Source organism: Colletotrichum jinshuiense, chromosome 4 (assembly GCF_051148585.1).
Source record: "Colletotrichum jinshuiense chromosome 4, complete sequence".
Classification (NCBI taxonomy): domain Eukaryota; kingdom Fungi; phylum Ascomycota; class Sordariomycetes; order Glomerellales; family Glomerellaceae; genus Colletotrichum; species Colletotrichum jinshuiense.
Window position 1 is genome coordinate 5,286,136 of NC_139311.1, and position 25,566 is coordinate 5,311,701.

The window sequence follows — 25,566 nt, forward strand, 5'->3', positions numbered from 1 at the left end:
GATTTGGCAGCTTGACAAGTGCAACAGCCCGAGCGTTCCGGGGAGCTGCGTTTACCTGCTCGCATCGGAGTGCCGTATCAAATATGCTCGAAGCTCGAGTCCTCCTGTGTCCTGAGGCTGACGCATGTCCGACTTGCAACGTTCAGATGAACCCTCATGTAAATATTTAAGCAGCCCCCCGCTCCTTCTGAGTTCAGGTAGCAATGAAATCTCACATCTTGCTACAAAGCCGTCGGAAAACACATACACCTAGTACCCAAATAGTACAATAGTTGACGAGATAACATCCAACCTACACAATCCAGCCACCATGGGTATGATTTCACCTTTCTCTCCGCTGCCCAGCTATATTCTTGGCACGGGTTTAACCTTCATCGGCCTCCTCGGCTTTGCGAAACCACTGGCAATCTACGACGCGTTTGGCATCGCCCGTCCGCTGACTGCCGAACCCGAGGCCTTCTCCTTTACGAAGTCCGCTCGCGATCTGGCGACGGGAGTTCTGTTTATTCTCTTGGAGGCGTATCAAGAAGGCAGTGGGAATGAGGACGCTGTGACTTTATTGTTTGCGACAACGGCATTTGTCGGGGTTGCGGATTGGTGGATTGTGGGGAGGATGGGAGGCGAGGGGGGCAAGGGCCACAGGGAGAAGAGCTTGGTTCATCTTGGGAGCGGTGTTGCGCTGGGTTCTTTTGCTCTTTGGAGGTATCTGTATTGAACGTTAGCGGCACTGAGGTTCTTGAGGACATCAGAGGAGGTTGGGTATTCAAGGATGGACTCTGTTGGGACTTGAAGTCCAAAGTCTGCTTAATTTGGTTCTGGCAACCGGGATGATTAATAGGTCATGATGAGGATGGTTAATTCAAATTTCTTGGTGTCACAATAAAGGAATAACGGCGTATGCCACACATTGCAGTTTGGATGACAATTCTTTTTGGATTAGATGACAGAGCACGTGGTGACTGACTTTAATACAACTTCTGGCACTGGTCCGGACCGTGAAAAGTGCTCTCTTGAATTTACGTAACCGTCATGGACAAGAATCAATGAATTATGAGAAGGAGCGCGTCTGCTACGTCCATTGGTATCAGACCTTAAGCCTTGTTCTTATCGACAATGATCTTGGGCGAGACGCGAATCTGCCAGTCACTGACGTTGTGGTAGTTGCCATACGTCCGCAGTGCGCGGGACAAGATCTTGTATTCGCCGCTCTCGATCGCGGTACCGTGCGAGAAGTTGCCGCTAGGCCACCACGTGCTCGACGGCAGACGCGGGTACTGCTGGACAGGGGCGTCGAAGTACGCATCCGAGATGAGATTGTAGTGCTGCAGCGAGCCGATGTACTTGTTCTTGCCCGGGACGAAGGGGTAGGACCAGTCACTGGGCTCCCAGGTTGGCTCGACAAGCTGTTTATGGGTCAGTCAGTAACTAGGAGAGGTAAGAAGGTGGGGTAGCATACGTCGAAGCTGAATTCGAGAGTCGGCCAGAGAATGTCAAAGTCGATCGTGAAGGTGTCTTCGATCGTCATCTTGAAGGTGTCGTTCTCCTGGACCAGAGCGAAGTCGCCGGTCTGGATGACGGGGTCAATCCATTCATCGGACCAGATGTTGCTGCCATATACGCTGCCCTTGATTCCTGCGATCTGTTAGTGACTTGGGAACTTGATGAGGGGATCTGGACTGTGACATACCAGCGTATGTGACGCGCAGAGACTCGTCATTTGAGCCGACAATGTTGATGTAGCCACCGTAGATGGGGAAAAGCTTGGGGTCAATGCCGGCAGGCTCGGCGAATGTGGCCGTCAATGTGCCAGTCGTACCCGCAGCGACCTCGAGTTCAGTTGTGGAGAACTTGACTGTGGCCAACTCGCCCTCGTTGGAGGAGTAAGGAACAGGTGGAAACGCCACCACATGATCCGCACCCGGCTTGGTGATGATGGTAGAGCCGGCCTCATGTACGATATGGTAAGTGACCGCCTCACTGCCCTTGTTTTCAATCTTGATTTCGTGGGTGGCCTGGAAGTGGTCGGTGTCGTTTAGGTTGAGGACGGCGGGGGTGACGGACGTCTTATAGGTGATGACCTTGAAGGCATCAACGAGGCCAGCGCCCTGCATTGGGATGGGTCTGTTGGTAGTGTTAGTTTCTCCGAATCGTTAATATTGTGGTTGAGAGTCATACGCAAGAGTACCGCTTCCATCGTGATGGGCGACGGGGTTGCCGCTCGATGCGATGAGGTGGTGGGCAGCGTCAGCAGCGCTGTTGGCGATGCCGGAGCGGCCGCCGTTGGCAGAGAAGTAAAGAGCCGCAACACCAGCGATCTATAGATTTTACAGTTCATTAGCTGTGGTCTGCTTCACGGCATCAGGATAGGGACTCACGTAGGGGGTAGCCATGCTCGTTCCCGAGAGAACAGCCCATCCACCCTCGGCGGTCAGGTAGGTAGAGAGGATGGAACCACCTAATAAATAGTGTTAGCAAATTCCATGAGACTTGATAGAGGAGAGGCTGACCAGGGGCAGAGATTTCTGGCTTCAGACGGCCGTCGACGGTCAGACCCCACGAGGAGAAAAAGTCAATGGCTCCTGCGATGGACTCGGGGTTGACTCCCGGGATGGCGACAGCCTTGCCACCGTTGGCGATGAAATCAAAGTCAACAGTGTATCCCAGCTCATTCTGCTTGACAAGCCAATTACCATCTTCATGGCTGACCAGGGCGACTGTTTACAGAGTGTCAGCAAAGCCATGCTAGCGAAGACGGAAGACAGGGCCAGCTATTAACTTACATCCAAGCGGCTGATTCTCGGGGTTGTAGACCGAGCGGTTGGGAATTTCCCAGGGGGCGCCCTCGAAGTTGTAGTAAAACACCCACTTGACGTTCGTTGCGAAGAGGTTGGAGTCGAGGACCTGCCAGCACTCGCAGATGCAGGTGCTGCGACTATATGGTGGTCGGTCAGCTGTCGTATTTTTTTTGAAGGCTTCATGATCCAAATCCCAGAATGGGCCACTTACGGCAAGATCAGAACGCTGCTTGACGAAACATCCGGGAACTCCCAAATATCACAAGAGTCGAGGCTGGTGTAGTTTTGATCGAGGAAGTGGGCTGGCAAGCTGCCGTTGCGTGTCCACTGAGCGGTGTCGGAGCTCACATAATACTGTAGATTGATTAGGCGGGCTGTGGCTTCAGAAGATGGCCACTTACGATTTGGCGCGTCTCATTACTGCTGGACCTGGCTGTGACAGTGAAAGCGGCCGTTTGAGTGTGCTCAACGCTGCCGACGGCAGTGACGCCGAAGCCGTTGGCGGCGCTGCTGGTGTAAAAGGGGCCTGTTGTCAGAAGTTAGTTCACATCCGCGTAAAGACGGCCGGGACTCCTCACCCAACTCTCCACTGTTACCAGCAGCGACAGTTACGAACGTTCCCTCGGCTTGGATGTTCGAGGCGACAACTGCAATGATGTTCTCGGGGAATCCAGAATTCGATCCCAAGGAAGCGGAAACAATATCGGCTCCCTCCTCGTGAGCCTGAATGAAAGCTTGAGCGATGACATCTTCCATAGTGCTGCCGCCACATCCGAAGACCTTGTAGATCCTCAGGCGGGCATCAGGCGCAACACCGGGCAGGTCCTCGTGAGAGCTCGCAACAATACCAGCCACATGCGTACCATGGCCAGCGCAGTCCATTGGGTCATTATCCGGTACGTACTCGCCACCAATCTCATAGTCATCGCCAACGAGATCATACCCACCCTCAACCTTGAAGCCGGCTCCGAAGCCTCCTCCGAGGGAAGGGTGAAGGTAGTCGATACCGGTGTCGACAATGGCTACGATAACGCCCTTACCGGTGTGGCCCAGCTTGTGAACCTTGTCGACGTTGGTGAGCGTGTGCGGGTCCCATTTGGGAAGCGGCTCAGACATGATGTCGGAGGCGTTGGGCTTCACCGCCGTGACGACGGAGATGGGCCATAGCTTCTCAACCTCTGGGAGGGTTTCGATCTCCTGGAGGGAGATAGCGGTGTGATTGAGAAGGTCAAAAGAGGCACCATGGAAGATTTCCGAGGTGAAGTTTAGGGCAGGCTTGGCAGTGTTGTTGGTGAGCTTGAGGCTTTCGAAGAAGCCCTCGGTATCCTATAAGGTCTTTAGCTTGACAGTCCATGTGTTTTTTGTGCCATGTGATGCACTAACGGGAGTGCCATCGCGCTTCCTGAACTTGGCGGAGCCGGTGGAAGAGAATTGGACCGCGAATCTTCGGCTCGGGGGCGAAAAGAGCTTCTTTTCGACCAAGGCACTGGCCGGAACCTCGGCTGAAAGAACCGTGGTGCTCAAAAGGAGCGAAACAAAGAGCGAACCGATAGTGCTGAAGCCCATCTTGGCGATGTCGCGGGATCTTGGCCCAAGAGTCAACTGCGCGTGAGGGATCTCTCTCCTACCCGTGCATGCCGGGTGCCAGTCGAGTATACTTATATGCCGAGTGGTGTAATCGTGTCAGGGCGGTCTGCCCGGATGATGAAATGACCGATACGAACCTAGATGGCTCTATCTCCTGCAAGTCTAGATTGCTGCCCTGCAAGCGGTAGGGGAATGCAACGAGAATGCCGCTTTCTTGGCTTGGATGTAACCCTCTATCGGGAAGGTCATGGGATTTAACTACATATTGAGTCTTGGCAGGTACATGCTGTTCACTCTCGCAACCCTGCAAACAAGGGACGTGAACACCGATCACGTTCGCGTCATGTAATGATATTTGATTCCGCCTTATGAGCCAAGGAGGCCAAAGAAGTCCAGCCCCGCCAGTTGAATGAAGGATGTAGGTTATCAGACGATCTGATTAGATTCTTTCAGCCTGTAATATCCACGCCCACTTCTTGATGATCCACGGGTGGACTCGAAACAGAGGTAACAACACCTGATCCGCGCGAATTATGCACCGAGATCGCAGAGAATGGTGGGTTCAGCTCCATTGTTGCTCACGTTGCTAGCCAGGATTATCTGTAGAGTAAGCGGAAATACGACGGGGGGGCAGCCGATGGCCAATAGGTAGGGTTCCTGGGTGGGACTGGACCCATCGTGGGCATAGATTAACTCATATCCGAGGAGCAGACCTTAAAGTTCGTCGGAGCTGGACCGCACTCCAGCGAGTTCCGGCGTTAATCCTATGCGTCGGCCCCCGAGAGCAGCGGGATGCGACAGGGACGGTAATCATTTGCTCGGGCAGAAATGGACCCCAATCGTGCACGACCAGGACAGCGCGATGATGGTGTGATCATCCCTAGCGGTGAGAACTTTATCACAACGAAGCTTGAATCTTTGCGAGAGGTTGATGCAGGAGTCATACCAGACACAATTATCATAGTATAGGAACTAGTTCACTGACAGTTGGCGATCTGCATGCTACGGTTTCTTGTCATGGAAGCTGATGTTGAGGAACACACTCCCGTCCCATTCTAGATCCTAGGAACAGTAAAGCACTCCGACTGCGCACTATAAAACCTCTGGGCGTAGGCAAGCATCGTTTTCACGTTCAGAATGCCATTTATATTGATACATTAGTCGCAGTCGCAGTCACTCAGGCGGTGGTAACAGCTCTGCATGCTGACTAAAGGATGTTGAATGTCTAAAGTTGCGCAAGGCCACGACGTCGAAGTCTTCCACTAACAGGGCCATGAAGAGTTCGAATCTCCGCGGCAATAAAGGTTGGCATGACGGCGGAGAGAAAGACGCGGGAAGGATCTGTTACGACGGCCGGAACATGGTTGTGTCAGTAGGAAGTTTGGTAGTCTGCTTTGTAATTGAGTTATTGAGAGCCACAAAGTCATCAAGAATGGCATTGAGGCAGTTACGAGCCTGTCTGTCGTGGTGTTATTTATTGAGCTAAGCTTTTTGTTCCGCCCCCACGCGCGCGTGTGTATTTGGGTTGGTGGGAAAGGGGGCTCTGGGGTGATGGTTTGCTTCGACTGGTCAACAGCCTATACTCCGTCTCTGAGGTCAACCCCCTTGTCAAACTCGGACAATAACCAGCAGGTAGAATGACTCACCTGTTATCCCCTGGCTGGTTGGAAGTTCTTACTTTAATCCCGCCCTTAAATATTCTAAGTTTTCCAGCACCATGGGATTGAATAACCTTCCCTTGCTCACTTCTGTAGGGAGGTTTGTCTAAAGTCTTGGTTAATCACAAACCCTCAACGAATCACCTCCGAAACACATTCTCAAATATATATAAAAACACTCCGGTAGGCCATTACATCCACCCCTCATTGAGGTAGGTAGACTCCGTCAACGAACGTCAACATCAACATCAACTTCAAGCTTCCAAATTCTCACAGCTACGATTTTTCCTTATTAAGAGATCATCCGAACAGCTATATTATTCTTCCCAAAGTCATTCCTGATAATAATTTCCGACTGCAGACCGGCTCCTAGAGTGGTTGAAGTCTTGAAGCAAGACATGATCGACCACGCAATCTGGCATATCATTATCCAAGCCGCAGCAACCCGGACGATCCGACGCATCGTTCTATTAATCACTATACTATCAGGCATTGTTCTCTCACACAAAGCATCCGTTATAAAATACCATCGAAGGATGCAAGCCATGCTACGCCTGCCGGAGTATATGCGGATCATCGCCAACACTCAAGATGGCATGTCAGACGAATTCTTCCGGTCCAGCCATCTGGAACTTCTCTCCATATGCACCGCGTCCCTCCTTTCGTTTATATGCGTCATTCAAATCATACTCTCACCTAATATTAAAAATAAGCCGCGGATTCTCGTTATTATTACCCCTATAGTGTTGGGATTTCCTTGTCTTTCGCTTGCTTTATGGTGGATTTCTTGTATTCCTTTCCGAATTCGGTTGGAAAAGCAACATGAGGTGTCCAATTCCTTGGCAGCTGCAGAGGAGCAACTATTCATCGCGTAAGAAACCTACTACTGGAGTCTCGGGTTGCTATCAAGCCAGACCATCACACTCGTTTCTTCGCGTCAAAACCGCGCGGCGTTTCCCGCGTACCGCCCTTCCACTCTCAAGACAAATTCCCGGCGGACAAACAATCACATTCAGCTGCGAGCCTTCCCCCGACGAAGTTCGGGTTATGAATCTTCAAGGGGATGGAGGAGAACGAAATCACGGAGTGCAAGTCCCCCGCGCAAGGTCTCACCTCCAAGACGAATTCCTCCACTAGTTGCCGATTTGGGGGTATTGATTGCGTCATATTTTGCATTTGAAGCTGGGTTACTGGATTTATCGTTTTAGGGGGATGGTAGTCTAGGTATTATAGTGTTTATGTAAAGAAGTATTGGGCTGTGTTAGGCTTCTTCATCGCGCACATTTAGGAACGGCCGCCAGTCGGACAGCTCGAGAAGTAGGTGTTCGTCCTCCGCTTACGGAGACCATTTCTTGATCTGTGGAAACCGCTACTTGCTTATTAGCTGGTCCCCTTTAAGTGCTGTGCAATTTGCGCCGCTTTACGGCTGGCACTTTTGATTCGTAGCAGTCGGAAAATTGGACAATGCGGTTGCCGCGGATTCACCGTACGCTCACCGAAGATGGGCCCCGCCTCCGGCCCCTCACCTCGGGCTCACTCTCGGCAGCGCTGCGGCCGCCTAAAATTTAGCGTTATGATTAAGGCAGGAGCTAAGCAATCCCCCCTGTCCGGGATGGCAATCCTTCCTCCAACAATCAACACCCTATCGCCCGCCCGCTAGAGGCCAATCAAAAAAATAATCGAAATCGCAATGGCTTCTTCTTCCTCTTCCTCTTTTCTCTTTTCACCATCGTACGCTAGGGAGCTCCTGCTACCCGTCCCCTCGTTCAATTCCTCATCCCGGTAAACTGCTCGCTCGCCCCCGTCCGGGCGATAGCAGCGCGATCGCAAAAAAAGCCATGGCCCCCAATGGCCTCCTCGCCCTCGTCGCGACGGTCCTGACGACGGCAGCCGCCCTCAACGTCACCGTGCCGTCCAAGGTGTCGGCCGGCGTCGAGACGCAGATCGAAATCGGCTTCGATTTCTGGAAGCAGCCCTTCGTCTACGAGACGGTGCCGGGCACATACTTTGACGAGAAGGCCGCCGTGTGCCGGAACCCCGTCGACCCCGAGGTCGGCTGCGGGCATGACATGCTGTACGAGCATTACCAGCTGTACTTGTATACTGAGAAGTGGATGTACACATGTGAGTCTGCAATTATTCTGATAATCTCCCTCTCCTCTCCCCTTGTCGCTCGTCTGCCGCCGACGACGTTGGGTTCCGTCGCTGACTGGAAGAATGCGACAGGCTACCTCAGCGACCTGATCCCCGTCGGCACGACGAACCCCAAAATCACCATCCCGAAGGACCTCGGCCCCGCCGAATCGTACCAAATCGCCATCATGGAGTTCAACGGCACGAAGCCCCAGACGAACTACTACGGCGTCGAGCTCTCGAACCGCTTCGCCCTCGCCGACACGGACATCGACGAGTGGACCGCGTGGGAGGACCTCGGCGGGTGGCTGAAGCCGTGGTACTCGCTCCCCTGCTCGTCGTACGGCTGCTACCGCGCGTGCGGCCTCAAGTTCGCCGACGAGCACGGCAACAAGAAGCAGGGCACCGCGGCGGGGCTGTACAACTGCCTCAACGAGTGCCCCGGGATCCGCGCCGACTGGGACGACCAGTTCTCGCCGTGGGCGTGGTACAAGGCGTTCGACGAGCACGACTGGTCCGGCGAGTCGACGGCGGTGCTGACGAGCACGCCCAGCGCCGTCAGCACGTCCGGCTGGCCCAACGAGCCGTACGACACGCCCGAGACGACGCTCTACGGCACGCCGACGGCGGGCCCGACGTACGCGCGCAACACGGCCAGCGCCGCGAGCCCGACGGCGACGACGCAGACGTCGGCGGGGAGGAGGAGGGCGAGGCCGCCGTCCGCGTCCGTGCCCGTGAGCTACGTGGGCGGCCTGCTGATGACCTTGGCCATTTGTCTTGTGGCGTTCGGCATAGGGACTGTGCTTGGATGGATCTGGCCGGACGGTCTGAGGTCCGAATGGTAGCACCTGGTTGGTCGCCCGTGGCTGGGCGTAGATTCATTGGAGCGCCGCCGACGGGGGACGTTGGTTCGGGGTGTACTATCACACGAACAATAACAATAATAATAATGTCTTGCGACGAATCACCGTTGGAAGTGGAGTTATCGCATTCACCCATTGATTGATTGATTCATAGACCGCACGCTCCTGCACAGGGCCAAATGCAATCGGGTAGACCCGTCCTACCTTGTTGACATTATTCATGGCGCGTGCGTGTACGAAGTAGCAGTGTATGGAATGGTGGTGTATGCACACTACCTCGGAGCCGCGCATACGCTAAGGTAGGGGGAGGCTTGTCCCTCTCGCTCCTCCTCCTCCCCATTGCGGGGGAGGGGGGGAAGCGGCGTCTTTTCGTGGCGAAAGGTCGGTCCCAAGGCACACGGGCGGATCCCATTAGCTAAGAGCTAGATAAACACGGCCTGCACCCCGCACGACCTCAACCACATCAGGTGCGATCTCTCTCCAGGAACGCCCGGACGCGCTTTGTCGCGGGGTGGAAGGGCAGGCACCTGAGAGAGAGAGCGAGAGGGAGAGGGCGAGGGTGAGACCCGTGTTTATACTAATCAGCTATGCGGAATTCTGCCCTAGAGCGAGAGAGTCCGGGGGACAACCTTGGGGACGGCATTTCTCGGCCCAACGCGGGTTGACCTCAACTTGACAGCTGGGAGGGACCTGGAGAGTTTGTTGGGGGGACCTCCGTCTGGAGACTCGTTTTTTGTGTGTAACATGTGTTTTGGGAAGAATAATTGGTGAGAGAAGAGAGAAAAGAGCGGATAGGTAGAAGAGGGGAACAAAGGAGAAAGAGAGAGAGACCAAGATGGGTTCACAAATTTAAAAAGAACCCCCCCTCTCGAGAGACTTGAGACTTGTCACTCGAGACCCGAGACTGAGACCGAGAATGGGGAAAATTAAAAAAAAAAAACAGGCCCCCCGAATCTCGACTCGTGCCTCTGCCCTGCTGCTCTGGCAATGCAAATTGCCCTCCTCCCCTATGCCTCTCCCGGCCAACAAGCCCACATTTGCATTTGCATTGTGCTTCCCTCTTATCTGCGGGTTGCCGGCCAAAAGGCGCTGCTGCGGTGAGCCGACTCCAAGCGGCCTATGAAACCGGTCCCTGGGCGGGGCGGGGGCTGCCCCATTGCGGGGTTGGCCGAAGGGCGTGATGCTCCCTATTCTGGGGAAGCAAGCTTAGGCCCGTCGTCGGTCTTTGAAAACGACCCTAGCCCGGGCGTATAAGTGTCTTTTCCCGCCCGTCACGGGGAGCTCAACCTGACTCCAGTCAAACCCCTTCAGTCCAATTTCTCCATTGTCGTGTCACATCTCCGCCGAGGCGCGTCATCGTCTACTCCATCAATTGGCCGAGCCGACGGCGTGGTTGTGCTTCTCTCCCACCCACCACACCTTTTTGCTCAAGGGCCCCTGCTCAAAAACGTGTGTTTGATAACACTGTGAAAGTAAATCTCACAGCGGCCATCTGTCATTGATACCCCGCCTTTTCCCCTTTTCCCTCTTCCAATCACTCGATTCACTCTCATCATTGGCCGTTGCTTCCCGCGCCTCAGCCACCATGCCCTTCAGACCTGTGCCGGCGCCCATGACACGCTGCCTACGCGGCGTGGGGCCGGCTGGTGGGCGAGCACGGGGAATAGCCCGGCTTAAGCAGACAATGGCTGCCAGCGCAGCCGTTGTCGGCCATGGTCGCCAACTTGCCGCCTTCTCATCCGCTGCCCCACTGCACCGAGGTGGGGTTGCGCTCACGACATCATCGGCCTTTGATGGTGGTATAAAGCACACGCCCCGGCCTGCCGTTGAGGACCAGTACAAGGCCACCATTGACCAAGCCCGGAAACTTTCTTCCAAGTCGACCGAGATGTACACCGCATCGTTTGCCTTTTTCGAGGCGCTATGGGACGCCGGCGTCTCCCATTGCTTCGTGAACCTGGGCTCCGACCATCCCAGCATCATCGAGGCCATGGTCAAGGGGCAAAGGGAGAGGAAAGGGGGCTTCCCGAAAATCATCACCTGTCCCAACGAAGTAATGCATTCCGTCCCCTTCCGTGTCTCGAGTTGCCCGTAACTGACGACTGCTCCAGATGGTCGCCATGTCCATGGCCGACGGCTACGCCCGCCTGACCGGGAAGCCGCAGTGTGTCATCGTCCACGTCGACGTTGGAACCCAAGGCCTCGGCGCCGCAGTGCACAACTCGTCGTGTGGCCGCGCACCGGTCCTGGTGTTTGCAGGCCTGTCCCCGTTCACCCTGGAGGGTGAGCTGCGAGGCAGCCGGACCGAGTACATCCACTGGATCCAGGATGTCCCGGACCAGAAGCAGATCGTTTCGCAGTACTGCCGTTACTCTGGCGAGCTGAAGACGGCGACCAACGTCAAGCAGATGGTCAACCGCGCCCTGCAGTTTTCCAAGTCGGACCCCCAGGGTCCCGTCTATCTCTGTGGCGCAAGAGAGGTTATGGAGGCCGAGGTCGAGCCGTACAGCATTCGCCAGGACGAGTGGGACCCGGTCGAGCTCGGCGGCCTCCCCAAGAGCGCCGTGAGCAAAATCGCCGACGCCTTGGCCGGTGCGAAGGAGCCCCTTGTCATCACCGGGTTCGGCGGCAGAAACCACCAGTTCCCTGGTGCGCTCGTCGAGCTCGCCAACACGGTCAAGGGTCTGCGCGTTGTCGACACCGGCGGCAGTGATATGTGCTTCCCCGCGGACCACCCCGGTTGGCTGGGACTCCGATTCGGCATTGACGAAGCCGTCAAGACCGCTGATGTCATCCTCGTCCTCGACTGCGATGTGCCGTGGATCAACACCCTGTGCCACCCAAAGAAGGGGGCCAAGATCTTCCACATTGACGTCGACCCGCTCAAGCAGCAGATGCCCGTCTTTTACATCAGCGCGCAGTCGAGATACCGCGCCAGCAGCCTGTTGTCGATTGAGCAGATCACCGGCCACCTCAAGTCGGGCCATTTCACCGCGCAGCTGGAATCCGCGGAAGCCAAGCAGCGCGAGGCACGGGTCAACGAGTCGTACAAGCAGCTCTTGGCCAAGATTGAGGAAAAGGCGAAGCCGAAAGGGGACGGCGAGTTTGGCACCGGCCACCTCACGCGAAGACTGAAGGAGCTCTGCCCCAAGGACACCATCTGGGCAATCGAGGCGGTGACCAACACGGTTTTCGTCCACGACAACCTCCAGCCCACGCTGCCCGGTTCGTGGATCAACTGCGGCGGCGGCGGTCTCGGCTGGTCTGGCGGCGGCGCGCTCGGCATCAAGCTGGCCAGCGACCACGAGAACGGCGGCAAGGGCAAGTTTGTGGTGCAAATCGTGGGCGACGGCACTTTCCTCTTCTCGGTGCCGGGCAGTGTATACTGGATCGCGAAGCGGTACAATATCCCCGTACTGACAATCATTCTGAACAACAAAGGTGAGTTCCGGCCGGAGGGATGCCCGATCCGACTCAGAGCTAACACGGAGACAGGATGGAACGCGCCGCGGAGGTCGCTGCTCCTTGTGCACCCCGACGGCGAGGGCTCCAAGGCGAGCAACGAAGAGATCAACATCTCGTTCGACCCAGCGCCGGACTACGCTGGAATCGCCAAGGCGGCGGCAGGCGGCGACCTGTTTGCTGCGAGGGTGGACAACGAGGCGGAGCTTGACGGAGTGCTCAAGAAGGCGATCGAGACGGTGCAGGGCGGGCAAGCAGCCGTCTTGGACATCAAGGTGGCCATGGGGTGCTAGAGATGGGGCAGAAGTAGAGCGATATCCATTCGATGTGGCCTGATGAGGTCGGTGAGGCGACGCAGAGACACGCCCGATGGCTCGTTGTCCCACTTACCGACAGTACACAGACGGGAGGGATGTAGGCGAGGAAGTAGATGGACGGGGACGATGTGGGTTAAACCCGGTAGAATAGAATCACGGGTCAATGATAGGTTACGATTGCATGTGCACTATGTGGTCCCGTATGACGGTGCATGGGCGGCTCGAGCTTGACTTGTGAGTTTGTCTGCCGGCGCGGCAGCCTGGGGTCGGTCCAGGCTACCGGCGGTTTGCCCATGCTTTGGCATGTCTGGCTGCGGAGTTGTGAAGCAGAAATGGAAATGGAAATGGAGAGGCCGGCGGCGAGCGGATATTAGTGAATAGAAGGTGGGCTGACAGCGGCTGGTAGCTTGCCATCGTACCTTACCCAGCGGGTAGATCTCGCCGAAGAGCCGGCAGAAGTCAGGTCCGTCTGCAGCGGTGCGCTAATTCTGGTTGGCACGGCGGATGGAGGCAGGAGAGGCAGCTCGGCTCGGCCTGGTGTGTTGTGTGAGTTCTCATGGTACAGGTATGTAAGCATGGTGTGGTGGTTTTCTGGAGGAACCCGGTAATTAGCGATAGATAGCTGCAAAGCAAGGACCAGGAGGTCTAGCGGATAAGATACCATGACCATGGCATTAGTAAGTAGTGCATATAGCAGCATCGACACCAGCATCAACATCAACCACCAGTTACTAGTAGCCTTTGTCGGGGTTAGCGCCGTATTCTATTCTATTTTATTCCGCCTGGCGCGTGGACATGACATGCATACTGCGTACTCCAGGTAGGATAAGGACAGTAGGTGAGTAATAACACTAATTAGTGTACAGACCAACGAAGCGACAGCGAGGTGGGTGTGGTCTCGAGTTGGACATGAGCCAAAACGGCAATTGGGTGGGTGGGTCGCATCAAATCTGGTCAGTTGACAGCAAAAAGACCCTGGACCAAAAAACCCCACCAAAGCCGCCCCGGTGCCTTTTCGCAGCTCCAAAAAATAACGGTGGAGTGGATCCAGCACCGGCCGTCCGCATGCCCGTGCGCCCCCTCTTGGTGTCGAGGACCCCTGCCACGAAGAACACCACATGGAAGGTGCCCGCTGAGGGGGATTTGGAGCATTTTGGTATCGGGCAAGAAGGAAAGGACGAGCGGATGTCACTGCCGCTACCACTGCCACTGACTGCGGGCACACTTGGTAATCCGACTGTCATCAGCCAATCGGCCCTTGCCTTGTACACCAATTGCAGCCACAGCACATACCCGATCTCTATTTTATTGCTTTTTATCTATCACTCCGTACTTTTGTTGTTGTTGTTGTTGTTGTTGTTTTGCTGTATTCCTTTTTTTTTTTTTTTTTTTTTTTGACCTGGCGAACGAACCTACCCCTCATTACCCAGACTCTGAGCCTGACGAGTGGCGATGTGGACCCAGCATGGGAGTTGCAGCTGCTGGGCTTTACCTTGGCCAGTGCCTCGTCAACAGCAGGTGCTTCCCTCTGGTCCTGCCTGCGCGTGGAATGCGTGGTATGTATGACGGACGACAAGGCAGGTAGATTGTAACAACGGGAAAGCACCATGTATGTGCAAAGACAGTAAGTAGAAGGCGAAGGGAGAAGGCGCAACAACCAAAGCGGATGTTGATGGTGATGTACGGATACGTACACACTAATTAGTGGTTTGCGCTAGTACACGCTACACTAGACGGCAGGGAAGAACAGATGGATGGATCCTGGCAGGAACGAGCAACCAAGAGCAGAGTGACGGATGAAGGAAGGGGGGGCCTGGACGTCCAGCGGTGTCCGGGCCAGAACCTCCTCCAAAAAGGGTCCATCTTGCCTTCCACACCATGTCTCTTGCCCTCCTCCACCTCCACTCCGGCTCTTGCCTGCCTGCGCTTGCTCGCCTTGGATGTTGTCCATTCCAGCCGGGACCAGCCCCTCCATGTCGTCTTCCCCCCTCCCCCCTCCACTCTGCTCGCCTCGCCCTCCCGGCGTGTCCCCTCCAACGTTGAAATTTCTCCAAAAATTTATCGACACCCGTCTTACAAAATACCCGAACTCCCGGGCTCCCAATCCCGAGTACATATTCATCAATATTAGCTGCGGATGACGGCTAGGGCGACCCAGGATCGGCAAATTCTTCAATATCCATTTGCCAGACCGTATCGTACTCTGCCCATTCCCAACCTTTATCTCTTCTGCCATCGTCGCCACCTCACGCGCGTTTGCTTTGGTTCCTGCATACTCCCCCCCTCCCTTCGCTTTCGGCCTGTCACCCGGTTCGGAACCATCCCAAGTAGTGACACCGGCCGTCAATCGATGCGCGCTGCCGTCTGCTAGGTATCGTCGCCGCCGTCTAGCCAACTCCTCCCTCTACCCGCCTCCACGACTCGGTAGAGCTCGTCCCCGGTCCAGTCGCCATTAATATCCCTCGAGTCCCCGTACACGACGCTGCGCTTTGCCGCTGCTGCTTCCCAACGGCGACGTCCGCTACATCGCATCGCGCCAGCCCCAAGCACATCAGGCAAACGCCACTCAAAATCTGCTGTTCCGTCGTCTCGCCCTTGCTCCTCTTGCAGCTGCCCCTCCAATCTGCACTCTGCGCTCTGCGCTCCGCCGCTTCGCCTCGCCTTCTCCAACCTCCAGCCGCCTGCCCACCCCCGGCCCCGATCCGACGCTGCTGCATTATTTGTTGATTAGTACAGCCCCTCGCAGCTCCTCGACTTGAGACGATCGCCGATCCCTCCGCCGTGACGGGGATGCCGTGTCCTCTGCCTTTCTTCGCCCGTCCCATGCCTGCAATTCCCCGCACTAGCTTCGAGATCAGCAAAAATATTGCGCTCCATTACCAGCACCTCCGCCAGTAATTTGTCCAACAAGATCGAGACCACCACCACAAACACTGCTGGCACCACCAACGACGTCCCCCCGAGCAAGACATTACCAACCGGACCACACGCGCCGCTCAGAAACCCAGGCTCCCAGCCGCCAGTAGCTGATTTATCTCTTCGAGCACCACGCCCCCCTGGCTTCGAATAGCCTAGAGCAACATCGCCTTGCGCCGTGCGTTGCCCTGCTCTCGTTCGCCCTTTATCTTCCGCAACCGAACGACCATAATCCCATTTAATCGAACCACGACCAAATCTCCCAAAGCCCAGTCGTTTCTTTTGTTCGGGGAACAAACAAACCGGCTTATCCTAGAACGGCCCGGAAGTACGCCTCTAGCCAACCCCCAAGCCAAGCCGAAGGGTCACCTGCGACACCACCGGCGAAATAATCCGGCCCCCCGCCAGCCGAACAAGGCCGAGGGATAGACTGCAACTCTGCAAGGACGGGACTTGGGACTATGCTTGCCGTGGCAAATAGCTCAAAGCAACACACACCAGACAGCCCTCCTTGGGCCCAATACTCACGATTATCCCTCCTCTCAAAACATTGAATGCTGGCCATAGCCCGCGCCGAATTTTCCGAGGCACTGCTCCCCCGCCCCGACGCGCTGCCACCGGCGCTTCCTACCCAACCCCGGTGCCACCACGAGGAGCATCACGAACCGACGACAGCCATGTCGCCTAAACCAGAGGAGGACGCCCCTCTCCAACACACGAACTCGAGCGCGAGCGATGTTCCCGACCTGCCGCCACCGCCCAACCCCTCGTCGGATCCCAGACTCAGCATCTCCGAGTGCGAAAGCCCGCCAAACGTCCCTGACAACAATGATGTCTTTAAACTGTCCCCGCGTTCGGCAATGAAGCTGCTGAGCGGCGGCATCGAGACCCTCGTCCGGATTACAGGCGATATCCCGCCCACACCACCACCCACCAGCCCGACTCTGCCCAACATGCGAGGAATGGCTGCGGAAAAGGAGCTCATCCGCTCCAATTCGGAAAAGAACCTGGCCAGGATGCGCCAAGAGGCCGAGGCGGCCTCGAGGGCCCAAGGATCCCCCCGTCGACCGTCGATGATGTCCCACACGAGCGGCTCTAGTGGCTCAGCGTCACAACTAATAGACGGCGTCCACCTTAGACAGACCCAGACACCAACCCCTCCGCCGCCATCGAAGCAGCCCGAGCCGTACATCATCATTGGCGAGAACTCGCAGCCGATAAACCTTCAACACAGCGCCATTACGCGCAAATTCTACTCCAAGAAACCCCCTCCCATCGGCATCGACGAATACCTAGCGCGCATTCACCGATTTTGTCCGATGAGCACCGCTGTGTATCTTGCGACAAGCCTATATATCCACCGCCTTGCGGTCGAGGAACGAACGATACCCGTGACGAGGCGAAATGCGCACCGACTGGTGCTGGCAGGGCTGAGAGTGGCAATGAAGGCGCTCGAGGACCTCAGCTACCCGCACAGTAAGATGGCCAAGGTTGGGGGCGTCAGCGACTTGGAGCTGGCGCGGCTGGAGATCAGCTTCTGTTTTTTGGCAAACTTTGAGCTGGTGGTGAGGGAAGACACTCTCAAGAAGCACTGGGACGTGCTGAAGGAAGAACAACCATTGAGGATCCTGCAACCAAGCTTACCGACGACATCGCTGAACCGGAAGCCCAGGGAGAAGTGGCTGGCCGGGAAGGAGAACGAATGGAAATGAGCGGGGCGTACTGGGAGAGGGACCCCCTTGTCGTTGAGAGCATGTTTACGGCATTTGAGGGACACGAGCACATCATCAATTTGCATTGCGACGGTGTATACTGGGCGCCGCATCACCCTGATTCATTTGTTTCATGGCACTGCGTTGGGCGGGTTTTCTGTTGAACATACACGAGTGGGCGGGGTCTTTTGCTAGAAGTGCATCTCGCAAGTCAGTCCATGATACCCGGCGTTGGTGGTGTTGGAGAGTCACAAATTTTTGAACATTGGATTGAACTGAGAGTTGCGCATAGACTTGGAGAATGCGTTGCAGGCGGTGCCATGTGAAAGATAATCTAGCCATGTTTCTTGCGTCCAAACACGCCTCATTCCACCTCGCAAGCCCAAGACATGCGATGGCATGTGTCGGTGAAGATGTTGTTATCGGATAGCAGACCCCCGATAAGCATATGGGTGGTGTTCTTATCGATTATCAATGCCTGTGCAGGGTCAGTCGCCAATGGCGACTTGTATGAGCCGTGCGCTGGACCGGAGGAAACTGTGACGCAGGTGCAGGTGCAAGTGTAGGTGCAGTTGCAGTTGTAGCAACTGGAGCTCAAGCTTCCCACCCCCAAACTCCGGAACAGCTTCTCGTGTATTTTCTTTGGTTTATTTTTTATTTTTATTATCGAGCCCGCCTGCTGTCAACGTTACTCCGCTCCGCTTCGCTCCTTATTGACGCTCGACACGTTCATTATACACCTCCCTTTACGCGATCGTTCTGTTCTAATTACTTGCGCGATCAATTGACCCTTGTCGCCCTCTCTGCAACACGGCAAGCCGTGCTTGGACTGACGATCCGTCGAATCGTCCCTCCACGCGACACGAGTACCCACGAGCCCGACTGCGCAATCACAAACTGCCACGATGTCCGAAGAGTTCAACCTCGAGGCCGAGGTCGTCAACGAGGCACCCGCCAACCCTGGCGCCGATGTCGAAATGGTCGAGGGCACTGAGGAGGGCAACAATACCAACCCCGAGGAGCTCCCCTTCGCCGAGGGCGGCGAGAACGACCCCGTCGAGCTGCGGACGACGTTCGTCAGCTTCCTCTCCAGTCCTGTTGTCACCCTGCTGGTTGGCCAGGGCGAAACAGAGACTATTCTCACGGCACACCAGGCCCTCTTGGTCCAGAGCCCCTACTTCAAGGAGGCTTGCGCGCAGTTCAGCGACGACGGCAGCGTGAGCCTCTCTCCCCGTTACGCTCGGTTGGCGCCTAACCACCTCGGCCTCCTAACTTGTTGTGCGACAGCCGCGACAGATTGAGCTCGTCGGCGAGGAGATCGACGCGGTGGGATGCTTCCTCGAGTTCCTCTACACGGGAGACTACTTCCCCCGCAAGGTCGCCGGCACGCGAACCCTCGAAACCGACCCCTCCACCCCGGACGTCGACACGGACGGCACGCAGCTACTCAAGCACGCGCGCGTATACACGCTGGCGGAGAAGTTCGGCATGCCGGGCCTGCGGTCACTCGCTAGTTCCAAGATCCACTGCGTCAACTCGACGGCCAAGGGCGAGATCGCCTACGCCCGCTACGTCTACGCCTACACCAACAACGACGACTCGACCATCCGCGCGCCAGTCGCCAGCTTCTGGGCCACGCGCTCGCACACCCTACGCGCCGAGGCCGAGGAGGAGTTCCGCTCCCTGTGTTTGGAGTACCCCCAGTTCGGATACGACGTGCTCAGTACGTGGCGCTCGCGCGACCCCCGTTTGGCATACACGATGCTGACCATGGATAGCCCGCGTTCTCGACGAGAAGCTCAAGAGGGAGCGCAACGACAAGCTGCACCCGACGTCGTCGTCGACGACGACGGGAAGCGCTCGCAAGCGCGCGCGACACAGCCAGATATAGAGTGTGTGAGAGAGGATGGGGAGGGGAGCAGAGAGGGCGAGGGAGAAGGAGAGGCCGGCGCTTGTGCTGAGCGGTGTTTGCTATTCCGTGTTAGGAATATTGCCTCGATAAACCTCTGGGGCTTGTTGTCATGCGCCGATATACACTCTGCCTCTCGGCTGCAGTCGAAACGGAGACGAATCTCCAACATCCTTACGCCGCTCCCGTCTGTGGTGATTGCAGTGCGTATTGCCTGATCATCTGGGGAGATACCCCCTCGTCAGACTTTGATGGGGATAGTTCATTGACACTTTAGCTTCTTTTACGGCTGAGGAGCATATTGCGCATGTGTACTATAGCTACAAACTAATTCGGCCCTTTGCCAGGAGAAAATACCATCTCCGGGGCGGGGCCAACGCAGCCAATGTGAACCATTCAAGACATTAGTCCTTTGATTCTCAGGTCGTGCAGTGACGGAGCCAATGCATCACTCACATTTGCCTTGCCCCAAGTTCAGTCAGTGACCATGGCGACGCCCGGCGACCTTTCAAAGGTGGGGGAGAGAGACGGGGTGCGGTCCGCCCAGGGATGGTCCTTGGCGCCGTCTTGGCGGGTGGTCCAATCAGCCCGGACCGCGCATGGTTTCTCCGCCCAGTTCGGAGGACGATGCTCCATTGATCTATCTGATGCGCGTTTGGATTTGACAAGACTGGAAAGCAAGAGAGGTGGCAATCCGCACGGGGGAGAGGAGGGAGGGGAAGAGGGGGAGACGGTATTTAACCAAAAGACGCCTGCTCTTTTCAGGCCAGATCCAATTGACGCGACCGGGGCTCATCTCTCGCTTCTCTGCCGTCTGCGTCTCTGTACATGACCCATCGTCGTCCACCTAGATCGTGCTTGTAAGACGAACCCCGGGGTTCAATGCGTCGTCGCCCTACACGATGGGCTGGACCAGCAAGCTTCTCGGCCTCTCGGCCTACACCGGCCTCATCGCCGTCGTCCTCCCGCACCTCCAGCAGCAGCAGCAGCTGCTACAACAATACGACCTGCCCTCCCGCCTGCTGTCTTCCCTGGACTCCATCCTCTCCCCGCCGGCAGACGACGGGGCCGAGCCGCAGGGCGCCGGCGAGCCCTTCGTCTGCCTCGCGCAGAACTACACCACGCAGATCGTCTCGCTCGACCCCCTGGTCATCTACATCCACAACTTCCTCGGCGACAACGACATCGCCGGGCTCCTCGAGGCGGGCGAGGCCGAGTTCCGCCCGTCGTACGTGACCAAGAACGGGCGCGTGCAGGGCACGCCCGACCGCACGTCGTGGTCTGCGGGGCTGCCGGCGGGCGACCCGGCGGTGCGGTGCGTGCTCGCGCGCGCCGAGGCCTTCATGGGCGCGGCGCTGGCGCCCGGGCGCGACGAGGTCGGCCCGCCACAGCTGGTGCGGTACACGGCGGGCCAGCGGTTCAACGTCCACCACGACTGGTACGACGAGTTCCAGCCGGACCTGCGGCTGGGCCGGCGGCGGCGCTGGAACCGCGTGGCGAGCTTCTTCGCCGTGCTGCAGGACGGGTGCACGGGCGGCGAGACGCACTTCCCGCGCGTCGAGGCCGCGACGCCGCAGCACGGGAGGAGGGAGGAGGAGGGCGCCGCGCCGTGGCGGAGGCACGAGGGCGGCGGCACGGCGTTCCGGCCCGTCCGCGGCAACGCCGTGTTCTGGATGAACCTGCACGCCAACGGGACCGGCGACGAGAGGGTCGTGCATGCCGGGCTGCCCCTGGGCGAGGGGCTGAAGACCGCGATGAACATCTGGCCGAGGAGGTACATCGGGCCCGAGGCCTGGGGCGAGGGCGAGGAGGGCGAGGAGGAGGCGGCGGCGGCGGCGGAGGCGGCTCAGGTGGTGGTGGAGGAGGAGGAGCTTGTTGTTGATGACGCCGAGACTGATCCGATTTGAAGCGAGCAAAGAAAGAAAGACAAAAAAATTTCCCCAAATGATATCCCGGCTCTTGGTGGCGTTGGCGTTATACATCTACTCGAAGACTCTTGAAACGGAATGTTCCATCACCTTTATGTACCAAAGAGGTTGGTTGCTACCCAACATCCCGAGTTACCGGGCTTTCTCTCTCAGAGGCTTATAGATGTTTCTCGAGACTGCGCGACGTTTTGTTTGAGTTGCCTTTTCCCCCCTTTCTTCTCTTTTGAGTAATACCAGCTCATCTGCGAGAAATACCTAGGGCTTAGATGCCTTAGTGATGCCGGGTTTCTTATCAAGAGAACTTTCATGTCTTGTCCAGAATCACTTTTTGGCTTTCATCGAGTTGTTACCATACCATCAACCGCATTTGTTGAAAAGGGTATGGCCATCGTAAGGTGGTTAGTCTTTAAGGAGATAATATCTGTGTTGCCGGAGATTATCAAGTGCCCTTGTTCAGAGTTGAACGTCCCCCGCACAACATACGCCCGGGTCCGACTTGTTTGAAGCGTCACGAGGGCTCATGGCTGCACCGTGAGACCCTTCTTTCTTCACGATCTGCTGGTCCTTCCACATCTTTGCTTCGTTTGTTTTGATTCTCACATGATACGCGGGATTATTTTCCTTTCGTCACCATCCACTCCCCATCTTCCCACACCTATATCCTGCCTCACCCTGCATATCACCGCTGGCTAGCTTCAGCATCACAATCCACTTTGCTCAGTGTGTCCAAGGTTGTATCCAGGATGGCCGACGGTTCTGATATAGGTCATAATCCTCACGGCCATGGCCGCGAAGGCATTCAACAGCTGGCTGCTCCTGAGCTTCCACTGCCTATTGCACTCGCCAAACCAGGCTTCCGATGCGGAGGTCAGCTTTACGGCGCAGACAAGCTACCGGACGACTCAGATTTGTATGAGGAGCCCGAAAAGATCATGCTGCTCAACGACACCGGCACCTACGTGGTCGTCTCGCCGCTGAAGCGGTGCCACCGGCGGTACAAGTACGACGACAGCTTGTCAAATAATTCATACTATGTCGGCGTGGAGGGAGGCGACTTCAGGCCAGTCTTCATTCGGGGCTCTGGCGGCAACCCGGATCCGGACATGGGGAACCACTACCGCGGTGTCCTCTTCGGAGTCGCTTCAACCAACAGGCGCGGAGGGCTCATCATCCCGCCCGTCGACATGCTCCGGCCGCGACAGATGACCTTTCTGAAAACCCTCTCTCTGAATGCCGGGCAGGGAAACAGCGCCAATACTGGTTTCCGTCGTGTTTCCAAGGAAGAGAAGAAACAGCATCAACGACAGCAGAATGATGACTTTCTGAGCGGCCGCGCTTGCTCCGTGTTCGTCGGAGATCCGCAAGCAGAGCTCGACTACAACGTCTTCGAGCACATGAGAGAAGAGAGGTGGGAGCCTTTCCGCATGGCAGTGCCGAAGATAGCTGGCCGGGAGATCCCCAAGAGACTCGTGGACGAGATCAAGTCGTTCCTCGTCAAATACCCTCGTGACATCGTCCCCCCTACGTTCGCACTCGCAATGGCAATTGTCTGGTGGCGCTGCCACAACACTCCGGAGTGCCAACCCGAGCTTGGAGCGAGCAAGAGGCGGGGCGGGGACGGTGAGATGACCAGAAGGCTGCCCTCCGTCGAATTGGCAGAGCTCATCCTGTATGCGCCTCACTACGTCCGAATCCACGAGGAGTTCCGCCTCTCTGCCTACGGCCACATTTTTAGGTTTGTCGCAACCACGTACGAGAAAGATGTATCCTTCAACGAAGCGTTCAAGATCAACGCCGGCGACATAAATGAAGGCCTCGTATCGGAGTGCATCGCCGGTATGGGCCTCAAGGATGAGGATTGGACGGAGATCGTGCCTCCGTCGTGGGAAGGATCGCAGATCACCATGCCCCGGAACCATGGTCCCCGAGCACCGCCATCCCCAGAGCTCACCGCCTCCCTGATGATGCCCGACGTGTACACACTCGGCTTCCCCGGATACAATAACGAACTGAAGAAGGGATACGGCAGCGTGACGCGGGATCTCTTGATGCACGGAAACTGGGTCCCCGGCCATGTTCTTGCCGGCGCCAGAGGGCTCCCCGGGAACCAAAAACACATTGGCACCGAAGCCGTGGAGGCCTACAGCAATCACAGAACCCCTCATCTTTGGACTGCGCCCAAGACGGAGGTCCGGCCTCCCTGGTCTGACACTCTCACGACCGACACGGCCCGCAAAGAAGGACCACGCCCGCCGCTGGAGAATTCCGAGATGTCGCCGACGCCTGCGCCCAACGGCCATCCCATTGATACAGTTGAGCAGCTTGTGTACTCACACAAATACCTAGTCCAAAATGCCACACGGTATTTCAGAGAGCTCATTTTCAATCTCCAGATGTGCAAAGACGAGGGCCTCGTCTCGAAAGAAGTTACAATCGGCCCCGACGGACACCTTTCTTGGCCTGGCTGCCCGCGTCGTATTAGTCAGACGCCCGCGTTGCTCCCAGACATTGATATTGACCAGATGATCAAAGACCACGCTGCCGTAAAGGCCAATCGTATCTCTGACAGAGACAGGCTCATCCTCCAAAAGCTCCTGAGGGAGGACTTGGCCGAGGACAAGCACGTGGCTCAATGTCTCCGACCCCTGAGACAACTCATTGACACCAACGACATTAACCTAACCAAGCTGCACGTCACGGCCGCGATCGAGTCCACCGGTGGACCAATGAGGGATGCGATGAAGAGCATTATCGCCTATGGCAACATCGAATGGATCGGCGAAGACCCGTTCACCAGCCAGCTCATCAAGCCCTGCTGCGTGCTCCTGGGACTCGACATGCCCGCGACTCTCAACGAGGCCATGGATGTCATTCACGGCGTCGAGAGGGACCTCCACGCGGCCATCAACAATGTGAGCTTCTTGGTCAAATACCAGAGCGCCAACATCGAGCCGTTCAAGATCGCCATGGGATTGATCACGGGGGCGCAGTGCTTCCGGTACCACGCGCGGTTCGCGCTGTTCGCCAAGAGACTTTCGGGAGCGGCGCTCGATGAGGACGATGAGAAGAAGTGGACCGAGGTTTTTGGTGGCCTGTATAAGAGCAAAGACGGCGGTGGCAACTGAGGAGACAAAACCAGAAGTCGGACAACATTCCTTAACCAAAGCTTGATTCATCGGCGCCGAGCACATCCGCACAATTTGCTGAGTGAGTGTCTCACCCCCTTGCCCCATTTTGTGGCCCCCAAGAAATACGCCCCCAAGAGAGAAGAAAGGAAAAAAGGGGAGAGGGGAAACATGACGACGAAGAATGCTAATTTTGAAGTCTTTCTGGCAGGCAACAAAGATGATTGGAGCGCAAAGCTATAGACTCTGTTCATTTTCCGCGATTCTGAGAAGCAATTTCAGGCTGCTGGTAATAACGCTATGAAATACGAAGAGAAGACCGCGCGGACGACGAGGAGCAAAGTTCGGTCATCGACCGTGATATGGGCACGGCTCGGGGTGCGGGATGGACGAAAGGGGTCCGCGGCGGGCCGTGCTCAGGACTTGCAAACCTCCGGAGAGGAGGGGGGGCAAGAAGGTAGATTGGGCGCGTCTCGCCACACTGTAAAGTTCGGCCATTTCTTGCATCGTCAAATCATTCGTCTGAAAGGGCAGAGTGGGTGTCCCGGGTTGTGGGATTAGAAATAGCGTGATGGGTAGGGATGTGTGGAAGGTCTTATTTGCATGTGGCGTTTGTGTAACCCGTCTTGGCTCCCCTCTCAGAATGCTCGTCAGGGATATGCGTTGGCAAACAAACCAATGATTTCAGTAGGAGGTAGCCCCTGTAGCTGACATCCTGGGGGCGTATTTCAGCTTCTCGCCCACGTACACTTTGGCTTGGTAACTTGCTGTGAGACGACTGGCAATGTGAACAGGCTTCCTCGATGATCCGGGTTGGGGCTCTTGTTATGGGTTCAAGTTGACAGACATGACCACCAACATGCCCAGGAACCAAAGACAACAAACGCGGATGTTGGTTATATCCGAGAGACCGCTGTAAACCTGTGTTCCCCACCTGCAATAAACAAAACACAAAACAGCAAAAAAAGAGGAGTAGTACGGATAGTCTAGAGAATCCTACGGTTTAGGTTACGGGGTTGAATGCAGTCCCATGGCCGCCGGCCTGCTTTACCGATTGCATTCCACGGTCAACACCATGTTTGACCGGTAGGGCTGTGGCAACTGTTAATGAAGGCCGCCGGGGGCTGATCACCTGACACTCTGATGGATCGACCGAATCAC

The 25,566-nt window shown here is 56.4% G+C and overlaps 9 protein-coding genes across 9 annotated transcripts; 8 read left to right on the top strand and 1 right to left on the bottom strand.

Moving 5' to 3' along the window:
* Window positions 1-310: 310 nt before the first annotated feature.
* Window positions 311-715, top strand: EsH8_IV_001337 (DUF4267 domain-containing protein; the record flags this gene model as incomplete). Its single annotated transcript, XM_083266227.1, has 1 exon — window positions 311-715. The coding sequence occupies one exon, from the start codon at window positions 311-313 to the stop codon at window positions 713-715; it is 405 nt and encodes a 134-aa protein (XP_083125122.1).
* A 376-nt stretch (window positions 716-1,091) lies between these two features.
* On the bottom strand, window positions 1,092-4,361 carry EsH8_IV_001338 (uncharacterized protein; the record flags this gene model as incomplete). The annotated part of the gene is made up of 11 exons (XM_083266228.1): window positions 1,092-1,403; window positions 1,457-1,632; window positions 1,688-2,121; window positions 2,176-2,315; window positions 2,376-2,455; window positions 2,508-2,714; window positions 2,781-2,932; window positions 3,007-3,149; window positions 3,197-3,321; window positions 3,374-4,121; window positions 4,179-4,361. 11 exons carry the CDS (start codon window positions 4,359-4,361, stop codon window positions 1,092-1,094), a joined length of 2,700 nt encoding a protein of 899 aa, XP_083125123.1.
* A 3,517-nt stretch (window positions 4,362-7,878) lies between these two features.
* On the top strand, window positions 7,879-9,018 carry EsH8_IV_001339 (uncharacterized protein; the record flags this gene model as incomplete). The annotated part of the gene is made up of 1 exon (XM_083266229.1): window positions 7,879-9,018. One exon carries the CDS (start codon window positions 7,879-7,881, stop codon window positions 9,016-9,018), a length of 1,140 nt encoding a protein of 379 aa, XP_083125124.1.
* Window positions 9,019-10,621: 1,603 nt separating this feature from the next.
* EsH8_IV_001340 (uncharacterized protein) lies at window positions 10,622-11,131 on the top strand (the record flags this gene model as incomplete). Its single annotated transcript, XM_083266230.1, has 1 exon — window positions 10,622-11,131. One exon carries the CDS (start codon window positions 10,622-10,624, stop codon window positions 11,129-11,131), a length of 510 nt encoding a protein of 169 aa, XP_083125125.1.
* A 16-nt stretch (window positions 11,132-11,147) lies between these two features.
* EsH8_IV_001341 (uncharacterized protein) lies at window positions 11,148-12,791 on the top strand (the record flags this gene model as incomplete). The annotated part of the gene is made up of 2 exons (XM_083266231.1): window positions 11,148-12,477; window positions 12,532-12,791. 2 exons carry the CDS (start codon window positions 11,148-11,150, stop codon window positions 12,789-12,791), a joined length of 1,590 nt encoding a protein of 529 aa, XP_083125126.1.
* A 3,494-nt stretch (window positions 12,792-16,285) lies between these two features.
* Window positions 16,286-17,443, top strand: EsH8_IV_001342 (cyclin-domain-containing protein; the record flags this gene model as incomplete). The annotated part of the gene is made up of 1 exon (XM_083266232.1): window positions 16,286-17,443. One exon carries the CDS (start codon window positions 16,286-16,288, stop codon window positions 17,441-17,443), a length of 1,158 nt encoding a protein of 385 aa, XP_083125127.1.
* Window positions 17,444-18,348: 905 nt separating this feature from the next.
* Window positions 18,349-19,334, top strand: EsH8_IV_001343 (BTB/POZ domain-containing protein; the record flags this gene model as incomplete). The annotated part of the gene is made up of 3 exons (XM_083266233.1): window positions 18,349-18,660; window positions 18,731-19,166; window positions 19,222-19,334. 3 exons carry the CDS (start codon window positions 18,349-18,351, stop codon window positions 19,332-19,334), a joined length of 861 nt encoding a protein of 286 aa, XP_083125128.1.
* A 920-nt stretch (window positions 19,335-20,254) lies between these two features.
* On the top strand, window positions 20,255-21,259 carry EsH8_IV_001344 (uncharacterized protein; the record flags this gene model as incomplete). Its single annotated transcript, XM_083266234.1, has 1 exon — window positions 20,255-21,259. One exon carries the CDS (start codon window positions 20,255-20,257, stop codon window positions 21,257-21,259), a length of 1,005 nt encoding a protein of 334 aa, XP_083125129.1.
* A 764-nt stretch (window positions 21,260-22,023) lies between these two features.
* Window positions 22,024-24,405, top strand: EsH8_IV_001345 (uncharacterized protein; the record flags this gene model as incomplete). Its single annotated transcript, XM_083266235.1, has 1 exon — window positions 22,024-24,405. One exon carries the CDS (start codon window positions 22,024-22,026, stop codon window positions 24,403-24,405), a length of 2,382 nt encoding a protein of 793 aa, XP_083125130.1.
* Between the last annotated feature and the right edge of the window lie 1,161 nt (window positions 24,406-25,566).